This window comes from Pan paniscus, chromosome 2, assembly GCF_029289425.2.
Source record: "Pan paniscus chromosome 2, NHGRI_mPanPan1-v2.0_pri, whole genome shotgun sequence".
In the NCBI taxonomy this organism is placed as follows: domain Eukaryota; kingdom Metazoa; phylum Chordata; class Mammalia; order Primates; family Hominidae; genus Pan; species Pan paniscus.
Genome location: NC_085926.1, coordinates 147644460 through 147661312, shown reverse-complemented (window position 1 = coordinate 147661312; position 16853 = coordinate 147644460). Strand labels below are relative to the sequence as shown.

Below are 16853 nucleotides of genomic sequence, written 5' to 3'. Positions count from 1 at the left end.
GTTCCACTTAGTATGTCTCAACCAAATATTATTATTGACATATTTGTTGGAACAGAACAGCAGGGATGCCACCAGGACTGATAGTCTTGCAATTCAGGTAGACTTTCCTCAGGAAATACTAACTACAATTAACCTTTGAACAATGCAGGGGTTAGGGATGCCAACTCCCCACACAGTTGAAAATTCCCATATAACTTTTGATTTCCCCAAAACTTAGATACTAATAGCCTACCATTGACCGGAAGCCTTACTGATAACACAGTCAATTAACACCTTGTGTATATGTATTATATACCATATTCTTACAATAAAGTAAGCTACAGAAAAGAAAATATTAAGAAAATCATAAGGAAAAGAAAATATGTTTCCTAGTCATTAAGTGGATGTGGATCATTATAAAGGTCTTCAATCTTCAGGTTGAATAAGGCTGAGTGGGAGAAAGAGGAGAAGGGGTTTGTCTTGCTGTCTCAGGTGTGGCAGAGGTGGAAGAAAATCCCCAAACTGAACCCTGACAGCTCAAACTCATGTTGTCCAAAGGTCATTAAATGGTGATTAAATGGGTGACTTCGATTTGGTTTAGATATGAGACTTTCAGCAACATTTTTAAAGACTATCAGAATAAATACAGACAGTCCACAACTTGCGATGGTTCAACTTAGATTTTTCAACTTACAATGGTGTAAAAGTGATATTAATTCAGTAGAAACCAAACTTCCAGTGCCCATAAAACCATTCTTTTTCATTTTCAGTACAGCATTCAATAAATTATAGGATATATTCAACAGTACATTATAATATAGGCTTTGTGTTAGATGATTTTGCCCAACTGTATGCTAATTAAGGTAGGCTAGACTAAGATTTGATGTTCAGTAGATTAGGTGTATTAAATGCATTTTAGACTCATGATACTTTCAGCGTGTGATGGTTTTTATCAAGACGTAACCCTATAATAAGTCAAAGGACGTCTGTATCTTGCCAATTTCACATTCAGTTATTCTTTAAGAAAACACTTGTTAATTGGCTGAAAACATTGGCCACGTCTTCCTAAGCTCACATGTAATTTTTCAAACTGCATTTATTACCAGCATTCACACTTTTGCCATACATAAAGTGTAACGGGTATAGCTGGGGCAGGAGGAGGGTTGGTTCAGAGAGGCAGGCGGTCATTTTAATGTGTTAATACAGCCATCAGCTTCTCAAATACATAAATTGCACTAATCTGTAGGTTTAATAGTACTTTAGAAAAGTGCCCCCTCGTGGGTGATTTAATCATGTTTTGCAGAAGCCAAAACACCAGGAGGTCTGAGGCTCTGTGAAGTGATGGATTAGAAGAGCAGCTTTTACAATTTTATAAAATATTCTAATATTTTACACTAATTTCTATTGTGGGGTAGTGATATTTCTTTTTCCATGTTCTGCATCCAAAGAAATAGCTGTGTTGCTTTGTTACTTTTAATAGTGTATATTTATTTAATACTTTACGGCAGACACTGTGTTATATTTATTACCTCATTTTATGCTTGTAACAATTTGATGAGGCGGACACTTTTTAATCTTATTTTACACATGAGGAAACTAAGATCAGAAAACCTGCCCCATGTTGGCTGGGCGCAGTGGTTTACACCTGTAATCCCATTACTTTGGGAGGCCAAGGTGGGCAGATCACTTGAGGTCAGGAGTTCGACACCAGCCTAGCCAACGTAGTGAAACTCCTGTTTCTACAAAAAATACAAAAATTAGCCAGGTGTGGTGGCTCGCGCCTGTAATCCCAACTACTGAGGAGGCTGAGGCAGGAGAATTGCTTCAACTCGGGAGGTGGAGGTTGCAGTGAGCCAAGATTGCATCACTGCACTCCAGCCTGAGCAACAGAGCAAGACTCTGTCTGGGGAGGGGGGATGGAGGAAGAAAACCTGCCCCATGTCACACAAATAGCAAGGGCAGAACTGGGTATTGAATTGTAACAATTTAACTCTAGTGTTCATGTGCTTGACCATCTGTACTTGACTTCATCTTTAAATAAAATCTAATAGCTCAGAGAATGTACATGGTCAGACTTAAAAGCTCCTTGTATTTCCCCATGCATGATATTTTTCCTGAGGATTTAATTTTTATAAGAAAGATGACCACTTCAAGGAAACTATTTACACGTGCATAGTAGGATAATGTGTATAAGCAGGACTTGTGCAGTTTAACCTGTATGTCACTATATGCCTTTTCTAAAAATATTTTAAGGTAAAAGTTAAGAAGAAATAAACATTCAACTAGAATATTTCATGAGCATTTAGTGTAACTACATTTGTCTGTTTGCTGATTTTCTAAACACCCCCTCTCCACTTGTTTCACTCATTTAGGTATCAGAAAAGAGTAGCCCTGTACATTGCTGCTTTTTGTGGGTACATTGAACTCACTGAATGGGCCCTGAAGCAGGGTGCGCGGCCCCACGAGGCAGTCGGTGTTCACCCCTATCGAGCGTGGTGCCATGAAGCCCTTCATGCAGATGTCTCTAAATGCCCCATTCATGCAGCCGCAGAAGCAGGCCAACTGTTGATTCTGAAGGCCTTTGTCAACTGCAGTGTGCTGTGCCTGGAATGCAAAAATGCAGCAGGACAAACTCCCCTGACCATTGTGTTCAAACACAAGCATAAAGACTGTGTATTATATTTGCTCAGTAAAATGTGGTCCACAGTTTCTTTTCCAAAATTTTCAGTCCCAATGAGGATTTATATTAAAATAAAACAATGGATCCTCAGAGCTCAGAGTCACAGTCTTCATAAAAGCCAGTTTTGTGGAGCAAGGGTCTTTGGGGCAAAAGTTGGAGACACTGTGATGGTGGATGGTTTCACCAAACCAAAAATGACCTCCAAGAGCTGGCATAAGGCTGGGAACAGCGACTCACAAAGCATCGTGCTCAAGCTACCATCTCTCAGCAAACAAACTGCAAGCAGCAAACCTGTCAATCCTTTGGCAATTTCACAGCCGGACACAAGAAAACAAGCCCTCAAATTTCATCCACTGGTGAATGCAAGTACATTCTCTGAATTACAAAAACATCAACAACAAAATCAGAAAAAAATTACTGCCACAGCTAGGAAAAAAGAAAAGCTCATAAAAAACACATATCTTCCCCAAGTCCCCCTCCCTCCAGTTTCAAGAGTGGGATATTCACATCCATCGTTTTTCTATGCAACACCCAGTGCTGACTTTTTACTGAAGTCCTCCTTCTCATCTTTCTTAGAGCACAGTGGGAAGACTCCAAGGGAGAACGCAATCTACTGCTTAGCTGTGGCAAGGTAATGTTCTCCCCTTAAACATACAAACAGCAAACCTTTTATAAGGCAGGTCCAGGATAAGGAATGGTCCATAATGCCCTACTATGCCACTGAAAGTATTACAAGTTGTTCCAGTGCATCAATACTCAGCTTCAAGGACCTCATCTTAGCCTCATGACTAGGACACAATGAATTAATATTATTGGCCAATCCAATCTGTGCAGTACTTTACTCCTCAAACTTTCAGGAGGGAAAGAAACACAGTAGAAAGAATTGTATCAATTCTCAAGGTCCCTTACTGCTGCTGCTGCTGCTGCTTTTCTTTTTTCTTTTTGTTTGAGACAGGGTCTCGTTCTGTTGCCCAGGCTGGAGTGCAGTGGTGCTATCACAGCTCATTGCATTCTTGAATTCCTAGGCTCAAGCAATTCTCCCATCTCAGCCTGCCAAGTAGCTGGGACTACAGGCACATGCCACTATATCTGACTGATTTTTTTTTTTTTCTGTAGAGATGAGGACTCACCATGTTGCCCAGGTTGGTCTCAAACTCCTGGGCTCAAGCGATCCTCCCACCTTGGCCTCCCAAAGCGCTGGGATTACAGGCATGAACCACTGTGCCTAGCCTGCTAATGCTTCTTCTTCTTCCTCCTCTTCCACTTCTTTCTCTTCCTCTTGTTCTTCTAAAGCTAATAAAACATTAATTGTAATTAGAGGGGAAAGAGAGAAAACTGAAATATGGGAGGGAGACATCAAAAGTGTCATAGAAAACTAAATGGTAATGAAAATGGGAGGAAAGAAAGGAACACATTAATGACAAATTGAATGATTAAAGACTTGAATTGACTTACTAGGCAAGATACACATATGGGGTGAGATCTGTATTGGACAGGGTGCTAGAATTGACATTAATATTTACAGTGAGTTAAAAGGTAATCCTTAGCACATCTAAAGAGATAAGAAAGTGTATCGGAATTAGATGTTTAAGGTACACAACTCTCTGATTACAGCTCAGATCCCATCCATTACTTATGAGGTATTATTTGATGCAAATTTTACAGTTAGAAATATAGATTTACAAGCGACTTTTCCCTTTACTCAATATAATGAGAAGTAAAGAAAAAACAAGGCTAGATTGTTTTACTTGCTTTTCTGTACTGGTCTTTAGCTCAGCTCAACTTTATTTCAGTTAGGTTGTTGCCACCTTGTGGTGAGAGTAATTTGGGCTGTAAAACACAAAATTCAATATCCAACAGAGTGAGGTTGACAATAGAGGAAGACACTTAATAGCTTAATAGTCTCAATCTTTGTAATTTGTGAGATATCTCTGACTAGAATGTATAAAAAGAGATCACCAAAAATTCTAGAAATATACTAGGAAAATTATTAATTGAAAAAACTACATAGTCCATCTTAAAATAAGGCTGTAAACAAGAAAGGAAATATTGATTTGTTTTATCAACAGATACATGCTAAAAATGAGTTTATTTTTCAAACATTCAGTAAGTGTTTACTATAGCCCAGTGCTGTGCCCAGCAGAATGGAAATGTGCATGAAAAAGCATCTGTTTTTAAGGTGTGTGTGTGTGTGTGTGTGTGGTTTTAGATGAGAAAAGCTGACAGTGTCTGTTGTTGTATACAGTGCTTTCTTGGGGAGGAAATGAGTTATGAAATATATAGTAAAATCCATAAGGACCACTAATCTCACATATATGGCTTGTTGAATTTTTATGTTTTCATACAAGCACTACTCAGATCAGATGCAAACTATTTCCAGCACCCCCCAAAATTTCCTTCATGCCCCTTGCCAGTCATGATCCTTCCCGGATGTAACTATTATTCTCATCTCTATCACCGAAGATTACTTTAGCCTGTTCTTGAACTTCATATAAAGGGCACATATGGCATATACCTTTGATATTTTGCTTTTTTTGTTCAACACATTGCCTATAAGATTCATCAGTGTTTTTGCATGTATTGATTGTTCTTATTTCTATGTAGTATTCCATTTGTATGCAGTATTCCATATCCTAATTTATGTATCTATTTTCCTATTGATGGACATTTAAATTGTTTCTAATTTAGGGGCTACTTTGAATAAAAATGCATGATTGTTCTTGCATATGAGTTTTGGTGGACATCTGTGTTCACTTCTCTTGACTCTATACCAAGGAATAGAATTGCCGGGTCATAGGATAAATTTATGTTTAGCTTTAGTAAACATTTCAAAACACTTTTTAAAAGAGACTACCAGTGTGCTTTTTTTTTTGTAGCTACATTTCATAAGGATTGGAATTATTAATGAGTGGCAATTTCAAGGTCAAGAAAGAAATTTCTAGAGAAAACATTTTGTGAAAGTGTTACTCTGTGAAGGAGAGAGAGAGAGGAAAGAAGGAAAGAAAATAAGGAAGGAAGGAAAGAGAGAGAGAGAGGAAGAAAGAAGGAAGGAAGGAAAGAAAAAGAAAGAAGGAAGGAAGGAAGGAAAGAAAGAAAGAGGAAGGAAAGAGAGGAAGGGAGGAAAGGAGGGAGGGAGGGAGGAAGGAGGGAAGGGAGGGAGGGAGGGAAGGAAGGAAGGGAAAGGAAGGAAGGGGAGGGAAGGAAGGAAGAAAGGAAGGATGGAAGGAAGGGAGAGAGGGAGGGAGGGAGGGAAGGAAGGAAGGGAAAGGAAGGAAGGGAAAGGAAGGAAGGGATTAATCCAGAAGGGAGACCCATAGGGGGAGGGGTGGTCAGTCTGACTGCACATTTACTCTGGCAGTGTTACTCCTAGCAAATCCTCTTTCCATTTCTCTTTTCCCAATATTTTTCTCTTTCCTGTATTCACACCCTCCACTTCCCATCCATTTCTGCCCCCTTTCCACTGAATCTTTCCCAGGATCTGTTCCACCTTCCTTTGTTGGTGGGCTGTGGAAAGGAAGGAGAGATCTACAATCTCATGACCCTGCAGTCTTCTTGATCGAGTTCAAGTTCCTCATAGAAGTCACAAAAGCACTTACATCTACCTGAAGTAGACAGTCAAGGCAGGCAGTCAGGTGGTCTGAGCACCCCTCTAAATGACCAGTGCAGCTCTTGTACCACAAAGACACAAACATGAGGAATGGATGGACACTATCTTGATGGCTACATGCACCATCACCAAGCTAGTGTCATAGCCAGGAAATGGGGAAGAACCTAATGTAATCCTTCATGATGCTGACCCAGGGATCAGGTGGGTAAAGTGACCATCAGATGTTCCTGTTTTACAGAAAGGGGAGTCTCCCAAAGCAGACAAGTCATCTGGCATCATGTGAAAGTACTTGTTGGACCACATGTCATTCAGGAACTCCTACCTTTAGATTCATAAAACTAAACCTCTCAGGGTTGACTCCAAGATGGCATTATGCAGTTAACACAGATCAAGCGCTAATGTGGGTTTGGGTTGGTGAGTAAATGTGGCTGGTGTAGACAGTCACTGAGGCCAGAAGGTCACATAGAGTCTCATTCCTCAGCCTAGAAGTCAGTATAGGCTTTACACAGGTCAAAGAATATCTGTAAGGTGTGTCTAGAAAATAGCCTTCCTTATTGCTCATTGTCCAATTCCAGAGAGGTTTATGTGACCTGGGAGTCCAGTTAAATAATGATTCAAATGTAAGGGATTGATCCAGAAGGCTGAGAGTTTGAGCGGACTGAGAATAGATGATAATCTCAAATGTTATGAGCTTTGATGTGCTCTTGTACTCTGGATACAAGTAGAGCTCTTTGTTTTTATTCTTTATTTAAAAAGGCATATCTTGTATGTTTTAATCACCTTTTGTATCTCCAGCACATAGAATAGTGCTTGCCATAGAGTAAGTGCTCAATACGCATCTTTTTCTTAAGGTAAACAGTTTTTGAATGAATGCAGAAAAGCCAGGTTTCAAATGCCAGGGAGAAAATCAGGATAGGCTCTGAGCCTAGGAAGAGCAAGGATATGCATCAGAACAGGAGAGGACTTCAAACTAAGTCTGGTGGGATACAGGGAAAGGCTGAAAGTGCCTGAATGATTTCTTTAAGACTTAACACCTAATTTTATGGGCTGCATGGATGGGTTAACTCAGTTTAGAGGGCACAGAAAGACACAGCCATTGAGGTAAAGCAAGAAGTTAATCTAGAACAAAGAAGTTGAATCAGGCAGACATGGACCTGGTTCAAATGTTGGAAACACTATGGTACTTTTATACAGGGTTACTCCTAATAGACTGAGTGAAAGCCTTTTAGAAATACCAGACTTTGCCAGACAACATGGGCAGAGGTGAGGTAAAGGATCCAGGCAGAGCTAGTAACATGGTCAAAGCCACTGTTTTGTGAAAGAGCAAGCAAGAAATTGAATTTTCAGGAAGGTACGTGGATTTGCAAAAGTCATCCTAGACAATAGGGAAGAACTGGCTGGAGATAAGACTGGCAAAGTAGACCGCATCTACACTAAGAAGCATCTTGTGTGACCAAATGAAGAGTTTGCTTCTTATTCCCCCTTCCATGGGGTAGAAGGTAGGTGGGAAGCTCATAGAAGTTCTTTTTCATGAAGTAAGTTACATAATCAGTTTTTGTTTGTTTTTGAAGACAAATGTGATAGAGATGTATGGAAGACTCGTTGGAAAGATGTGGAAAGACTATAGTAAAGTTAGGAAGCTGCAAAAAGAGAAATAAGAGAAAATAAAGACCTGGACTAGAACAACAGTAGTTAGGGAAAAGAGAAAAGGCCAAATACGAGAGATATTTCTGGGGAATAATCTACAAAATTTGGTCACTGACTGGGTGTGGAAATAGAGAAAGAAGGACTTTAGTTTCGTTTCTAGCTTTGGAGATGGTGAGGATAGCAAAATCGAAGTGTTAGAACAAGGAAACAGAAGTGGGACAAGTTTAGGAAGAAGATAAAGATATGTTAAATTAGAAGTGTCTATGGGATAAATATTTTTATTTGTTAATTGGAGATATGCCACTTTTGAGAAAGGTCAAAGAGTCATGGATAAAAGAATTGAAACAGTGAGTAAATGAGGACTCCTAGGATGAGGGTGTAGAAAGAGAGGAGAACCAAAGATAGAATCTTGGAGGACCCCAACATTTAAGGGGATGTAAAACACCTCTGTATTAAATCACATTTGCATCCTACAAAGAGTAATAGTATTCAAATTTGCAAGTCTTTATTAGTATATAGCCAGAGAATAACTATCATAAAACATTAAGTTCCTTCGCATTTTAGTTAAAGACTATCAAAATACCTAATATCTTTTCAATTAAAAAATCCTCATGTGTGTTCGTAGGGGTAGAAAGTGGAGAAAAGAGAAGAGGCCAGGGAATATGTGATGTATAGGAATATCTAGAGAGGAGAGAGAAAAAGTTTCAACCCAGAGAATTCTACATGATATTGAGTGGCTTTCTGTTTCTAGTTGTGGATTCTAAGTTTTTAGTATTGCCTTGAGAAAATATCATTCCCACTGCATCACAGGGAACTTGTTTTAGAAAGATTACTGTTTCTATTTCACATCTACCTATGTGACAAGACAAACTAGCCTTAGCTACAAAATCAACCTGAAGATTTCCATCCTTTTTCAGCTATGTATGCAGACAAGATCAGTCCTCCTTACAAATTATATCTTGTTTTCTTGCAGTGCCTTTAAAGAGAAACGATGGCTTCAGCAGTTAGAAATAGCAAGAGTCCTGGCCAAAAAGAGCATTTCTAACTTGACTACCCGAGGAGGTCTGACAGCATGTGAAAACTCTCTAGAAATTGTGCTTTGAAAAGTCATGACAACCTCAGTTTGGACAAAGACCTGATCAAACAGAATGTCCAGTTCTAATGTTAACATTTCTAATAACACTTCTAATGTTATCATCTCTAGTAACAGTTATAATGCCACATAACTTTTAATATGATATTTAACACCATGTTTTCTCGGACTTCATCACACTAAGTGAAATTTTAGTGCTATTTTTGCATAAAGAATATGAGGAAGAATTCAGAAGAAACTTAGAATAGTAGTTGTCCACAGGGTAGGGGAGCTGAGACAATGGAAAACAAGGAAGTGAAAATTTTTACAGTTTCTTTGTTTGTTTTTCTTTTTTTTCCCTAAAAAAATGTGTTTTGGTTTTTTAAGCCATATGAATGTAGAACATATTTAAAAATAAATAAAATTTTTAAATTCTATTTAAGGAAAGTTCTTAAGAAAGTTAACAAATACCATCCAGGTCTAAAGCTGATCTCAGACATCTTTTGAACTTCTGCTAAAACATTGCTTCCAATTAATTTTTTAAATTGAGTTAAAATTTACATGCAGTGAATTGCATGAATCTTAAATGTAAGATTCAATGGGTTTGAAAAATATCCCAGTCAAAACACAGAACATTTTTGTTACCCCAGGAAGTTGCTTCAAGCTCCTAAGTCAATCCCAACTTCTTTAGGTAACCGCTATTCTGATTTCTAGCTCCATAGATGAGATTTTCAAATCACTGGTATCATGCAGTTGTTCACTTTTGTGTCTGGGTTATTTTGCTCAACCTAATGTTTTAAGAATCATTTGCATTACTGCACATATCAGTAATACATTCCTTTTTTTCTTTTTTTCTTTTCTTTTCTTTTTTTTTTTTTTGAGACAGAGTGTTACTCTGTCATCCAGGCTGGAGTGCAGCAACACGATCTCAGCTCACTGTAACCTCCACCTCCCAGGTTTAAGCAATTCTCTGGCCTCAGCCTCCTGAGTAGGTGGGATTACAAGGGTGTGTCCCCACACCCTGAGTAGCTGGGATTACAAGCATATGTCACCACACCCAACTAATTTTTGTATTTTTAGTAGAGACAGGGTTTTACCATGTTGGCCAGGCTGGTCTCGAACTCCTGACCTCAACTGATCCACCTCCCTTGGCCTCCCAAAGTGCTGGAATTACAGGCATGAGCCACCATACCCAGCCATACATTCCTTTTTATTACTAAATAGTATTCGATTATATGGATGCACCATAATGCATGGTGTATGGACTGTATGGATGTTTGGGTTGCCTCCAGTTTTGACATATTATGAAAAAAGCTCTATGAACATTATTGTAAAAAGTATTTTTCTGGACATGCTTTCGTTTCTTTTGGGTAAGTATCTAGGAGTAGAATTGTTGGATAATAGGGTGAATGTACATTTAACATTATGAGAAACTACCTAAGAGTTCTCCAAAGTGGCTTTATGATTTTTAACACTTTGACTAGCAATGTACAAGAGTTCTGGTGGCTTCACACACTTGGTGTCATCAGTGTTTTTTACCTTTAAGTCATTCTAGGGGGTTTGAAATGGCCTATCATTGTGGTTTAATTTGCATTTTCCTGATGACTATAATGCTGGATGCCTTTTCATGTGTTTATTGGCCATTTGTGTATCTTTTGTGAAGTATCAATGCAAATTTCTGCCTATTTAAAAAATTGGGTTATCTTTTAATTATTGGCTTGTTGGAGTTTTTGTATTTATGATACAAGTTCTTCATCAGATATATATAGATATAGATATATGGTGCATATTTTTCCCAGTCTGTGGGATCACCTTTTCATTATATTAATAATGTTTTTTGATAAACAAAAATGTTTTAACTTTGATGAAGTAGAAGTTATCATTTTTTTCTTTTATGGTTCATGCTTTTTATTTCCTCTGTAAGAACTCTGCCTGGCCTGATGTGGTAGCTTATGCCTGTAATCCCAGCACTTTGGAAGGCTGAAGTGAGCAGATCACTTGAGGTCAGGAGTTTGATACCAGCCTGCCAACATGATGAAAACCTGTCTCTACTAAAAATACAAAATTAGCCAGGCATGGTGGCGCATGCCTGTAATCCCAGCTTCTCAGGAGGCTGAGGCAGGAGAACCGCTTGGAACCAGGAGGCAGAGGTTGCAGTGACCCAAGATAGTGCCCCTACACTCCAGCCTGGGCAACAGAGTGAGACTCTTATCTTAAAAAAAAGAACTCTGCCTACTCAAATGTAATGAAGATATTCTCTTATATTTTCTTCTAGAAGTTCAATAATTTTATGTTAGGTTTATAATCTATCTCAAATTTGTGTGAGTGATGTGTGGTAAGGGTTGGGATTAATTTTTGAAAAGACTTTCCTTTTCCTCACTGAATTACCTTAGCATCTGTGCTGAAAATCTCTGCTGAATCTCTGCTTAGCATCTCTGCTGAAAATCAATTGGCAATATAGGTACAGATCTATTTCCAGACTTTCTATTTTGTTCCATTGATTTATTTACTTGTCCTTATACTAATACTACACTGTCTTAATTACTATGTCTTAATTAGCCTTGAAATCAGGTAATATGTATCCTCCAACTTTGTTATTGTTTTTCAAGTTTGTTTTGGCTATTTTTAGTCCTTTGCATTTCCATATAAAATTTAAAATAAACTTGTCATTCTCTATTTTAAAAGCCTGTTGAGTTAGCCCAAGACTTGAGCCAATTCTCATACCTGGACACTCTTGTCCTTCAGTACATGGATGATTTACTTTTAGCCGCCCATTCAGAAACCTTGTGCCATCAAGCCACCCAAGCACTCTTAAATTTCCTCGCTACCTGTGGCTACAAGATTTCCAAACCAAAGGCTCAGCTCTGCTCACAGCAGGTTAAATACTTAGGGCTAAAATTATCCAAAGGTACCAGGGCCCTCAGCAAGGAACATATCCAGACTATACTGGCTTATCCTCATCCCAAAACCCTAAAGCAACTAAGAGGGTTCCTTGGCATAACAGGTTTCTGCCGAATATGGATTCCCAGGTATGGCGAAATAGCCAGACCGTTATATACACTAATTAAGGAAACTCAGAAAGCCAATACCCGTTTAGTAAGATGGACACCTGAAGCAGAAGTGGCTTTCCAGGCACTAAAGAAGGCCCTAACCCAATCACCAATGTTAAGCTTGCCAACGGGGCAAGACTTTTCTTTATATGTCACAGAAAAAACAGGAATAGCTCTAGGAGTCCTTACACAGGTACGAGGGACAAGCTTGCAACCTGTGGCATACCTGAGTAAGGAAATTGATGCACTGGCAAAGGGTTGGCCTCATTGTTTACAGGTAGTGGTGGCAGTAGCAGTCTTAGTATCTGAAGCAGTTAAAATAATACAGGGAAGAGATCTTACTGTGTGGACATCTCATGTTGTGAACAGTATATTCACTGCTAAAGGAGACTTGTGGCTGTCAGACAACTGTTTGCTTAAATATCGGGCTCTATTACTTGAAAGGCCAGTGCTGTGACTGCACACTTGTGCAACTCTTAACCCAGCCACATTTCTTCCAGACAATGAAGAAAAGATAGAATATAACTGTCAACAAGTAATTGCTCAAACCTATGCCGCTCAAGGGGACCTTTTAGAGGTTCCCTTGGCAGATCCCGACCTCAACTTGTATACTGATGGAAGTTCCTTTGTAGAAAAAGGACTTTGAAAAGTGGGGTATGCAGTGGTCAGTGATAATGGAATACTTGAAAGTAATCCCCTCACTCTGGGAACTAGTGCTCAGCTGGCAGAACTAATAGCCCTCACTCGGGCACTAGAATTAGGAGAAGAAAAAAGGGTAAATATATATACAGACTCTTAAGTATGCTTGCCTCGTCCTCCATGCCCATGCAGCAATATGGAGAGAAAGGGAATTCCTAACTTCTGAGGCAACACCTATCAAACATCAGGAAGCCATTAACAGATTAACATTGGCTGTACAGAAACCTAAAGAGGTGACAGTCTTACACTGCCGGGGTCATCAGAAAGAAAAGGAAAGGGAAACAGAAGGGAACCACCAAGCGGATATTGAAGCCAAAAGAGCTGCAAGGCAGGACCCTCCACTAAAAATGCTTATAGAAGGACCCCTAGTATGGGGTAATACCCTCCAGGAAACCAAGCCCCAGTACTCAGCAGGAGAAATAGAATGGGGAACCTCAAGAGCACATAGTTTCCTCCCCTCAGGATGGCTAGCCACCGAAGGGAAAATACTTTAGCCTGCAGCTAGCCAACGGAAATTACTTAAAACCCTTCACCAAACCTTTCACTTAGGCATTGATAGCACCCATCAGGTGGCCAAATCATTATTTATGGGACCAGGCCTTTTCAAAACTATCAAGCAGATAGTCAGGGCCTGTGAAGTGTGCCAAAGAAATAATCCCGTGCACTGCAGTCCACACATTTCAATCCCTGTATCTTTAACCTCCCTGTTAAGTTTGTCTCTTCCAGAATTGAAGCTGTAAACCTACAAATCATTCTTCAAATGGAGCCCCAGATGCAGTCCATGACTAAAATCTACCGCAGACCCCTGGACTGGCCTGCTAGCCTGTGCTCCGATGTTAATGACATCAAAGGCACCCCTCCCAAGGAAATCTCAACTGCACAACCCCTACTATGCCCCAATTCAGCAGGAAGCAGTTAGAGCGGTCGTTGGCCAACCTCCCCAACAGCACTTGAGTTTTCCTGTTGAGAGGGGGGACTAAGAGACAGGACTAGCTGGATTTCCTAGGCCAACTACAAATCCCTAAGCCTAGCTGGGAAGGTGACTGCTTCCACCTTTAAACACGGGGCTTACAATTTAGCTCACACCTGACCAGTCAGATAGTAAAGAGAGCTCACTAAAATACTAATTAGGCAAAAACAGGAGGTAAAGAAATAGCCAATCATCTATTGCCTGAGAGCACAACGGGAGGGACAATGATCAGGATATAAACCCAGGCATTTGAGCTGGCAATGGCTACCCTCTTTGGGTCCCCTCCCTTTGTATGGGAGCTCTGTTTTCACTCTACTAAATCTTGCAACTGCTAAAAAAAAAACAAAAACAAAAAACAAAAACAAAAACAAACCCTGTTGGGATTATTCTGATAGGGCACAACTGACATTTTAATAATATTAAATCTTATAATCCATGACATATATTTCTGTATCGGTGGTATATATCTCCATTTATTCAAGTCTTAATTCCTCTCAGCAAAGTTTTGTAAATTTTAGTGTATAGGTCTTGCAAATCTTCTGTTAAAGTTTTTTTCTAAATATTTTATATTTTAGAGGCAATTTACTAAGATGATTATAAGATAGATTTTGGTAAAACAGTCAGAGGCGCCTAAAATCTAAGGCTCATTCTAAAAAATGCCTTTGAGTTCCCAATTAGATATTGCTGGGTTGGGGCACAAAGGTTAATACAAACACACACACACATGCACGTGCAGACACTCACACACGCATTCACACACATAGATGATTCTACAGGGATGTTGTAAGGCAGCATGTGTATAGGTATTAGTTCACTATAGAGAAAACAAGAGATGATAGTGACTGGCAGGAGGCACAGCAGAAATTCTGAGGTGTTGTAACATTCTATTTCTTGTTCTGGAGTAATAGGTGTGTTTAATTTGAGAAGATTCAACAATGAGTATTTAAAAAATCTGTACCCTTTTCTGTTTGCATTTATAATACATTTTTTAATGAATTAAAATAATTTTTTAAAATGTCAGGAGCTAATTCATGCATTTGGTGCCAGCTTTAGAGTCATGAGAAGGTGGCTGGTGTGAGTGAGGCTTGTCACCACGTTATTGTCCTCTTGACAGTGTAGTGAATTGAGCTGTAATTCCTTGAAGGGGGTGATAATATTTTATGTGTCATTGAAACACAGCTAAGGAAATATCCTGTGCAAGGATTCTGGGCTAGAATACCTAAGAAGGAGAAAAAAAATGGGAAAATATAAGAGAAAAGAAAGACGTATGAGCTGGAGGGGGATAGAAAGATGCAGAGAGAATGTGAGGGGATGATTGATATGAAGCCTTGTTCTCTACCAGCATCAATTGAAAAAAATACTGAGTATTTATTATTTGTTCACATTCACCCTGGAAGTAAGATAGCATGAAGTGACATTAAGACTGTATATATTTATAATGTAAATCTAATTGTAGAGCATTAGTATTAACATGCACAGGATATGCTGGGACATTTATTCTCAGCCTGATTCTTTTAAATTAGAGTTAATGTACATTCTCTATGCTTCCTTGTCATTTTGTTCATTCTCCAAGTATTGCTACTCATCACACTGTATGGAAATTACTTCATTATCTTTCTCCCTCACTTTTCTGACACCTCCTAGAGGGCAAGGACATTGTTTTATTCATCTACAAATTGCCAAAGCATAGCCTATCTTTGAACCTTTAAGGAATTGCTTAATAAAGTTTGTTAAATTAAATGAATGGCTTTTAAGATGATTATTTGTGAATTTATAGGAGCATAAAATCTGCTCCTATAAAATGTAAATGCTGCTGTTTGCTTAATTCTAATTTATTGTTTCATTTGATCATCAAAATCAATTTTTAATGTGAATTTATTAGTTCATCTGAGCATCATAACAGCCCTGCATGGCACAGGAGGGCAGTATTAAAATACCAGTTTTACAGACGAAGAGGCTATGGTTATAACATAAAAACAACTTATTAGAAGTCATACAGGTAGTGTCAGAGCCAGATCTGGAATCTAGAGTTTTGAATTTTCACTCAGGTAATTTTTTCTAAACAATTATATCACTTATGGCAACAGAAGTCACTCTATAAATTATCCTGGGGTGTTTTAACTCCCAGGCTGGTTTTTCTTGGATATAACTTGGTTTCTTTCTTTCTTTTTTTTTTTTTTGACAGTGTCTGACTCTGTCACCCAGGCTGGAGTGCAGTGACTCAAATCTTGCTCACTGCAACCTCTGCCTCGCAGGTTCAAGCAATTTTCATGCCTTGGGCTACCAAGTAGCTGGGACCACAGGTACATGCCACCAAGCTTTGCTAATTTTTGTATTTTTAGTAGAGATGAGGTTTCACCATGTTGGTCAGGCTAGACTTGAATTTCTGGCCTCAAGTGATCCTCCCGCCTTGGCCTTCCAAAGTGCTGGGTTTACAGGCATCAGCCACCACACCTGGCCTAACTTGGTTCCTTGACCACCTTCTTTAGACAGCCTATTGTGCTACTCCCTAGTCTCACCTTCACCTCGCCTGTCCTCACTTCATTCCCTAAGATTACAGACAAGAAAGGCCATTTCGTATTGGCATAATATTGTGTCTATTTGCAAATTCATTTCAGCATTCCTACTCCCTGTATATGTACAGTTCTTGAATACCTCTTTTGAATCAGTTGAAACTGGTTTTTACTGTAATCTCTCATTAATTACAGAATGCTGTAATTCTCTCATTAATTAACTAGTTCAATACATTTTTTGACATGTGTTCATTGTACACTTGTAGAAGAATCATGATTTTACCTTTTCTGAAAATTATTCTTTAATAATGGATGTTTTCTCAATAATGTGTGAATAAAGGCAACTTCAGGAAATAATGCAATTTTTGCTAATCTGCAATTCACAGTCTAAGTAAAAGTTGTGTTCTCTCTGCAAATGCTACTTCAAGAACTAACTAATAAGTTCAAGGACCTGTCTTTCTGTGCCCCAGTGGAAGAAACAATTTCAGTCAGATGTGAAGGACAAAGTAGACACAGAGAAGTGAATTGAAAAACTCTTTCAATTTTTAGTCTGTCTGGGACACTCAGAATATAGAGTTGTCTCAAGCCTTAGATAGAAAAGACAGATATGAAGAGTCTTCTTCCCTTCCCCTCTCT

The 16853-nt window shown here is 38.9% G+C and overlaps 1 protein-coding gene across 1 annotated transcript in view; it reads left to right on the top strand.

Annotated features, from left to right (window-relative positions):
- Positions 1–9493, top strand: part of ANKUB1 (ankyrin repeat and ubiquitin domain containing 1) — a 35084-nt gene extending 25591 nt beyond the window's left edge. Inside the window, exons 5-6 of the mRNA XM_003826476.5 lie at positions 2352–3290; positions 8887–9493. Coding sequence (XP_003826524.2) covers positions 2352–3290; positions 8887–9016 — 1069 coding nt within the window. The 3' untranslated portion in view covers positions 9017–9493. The remainder of the gene's footprint in view (positions 1–2351; positions 3291–8886) is intronic.
- The last annotated feature ends 7360 nt before the right edge of the window (positions 9494–16853 follow it).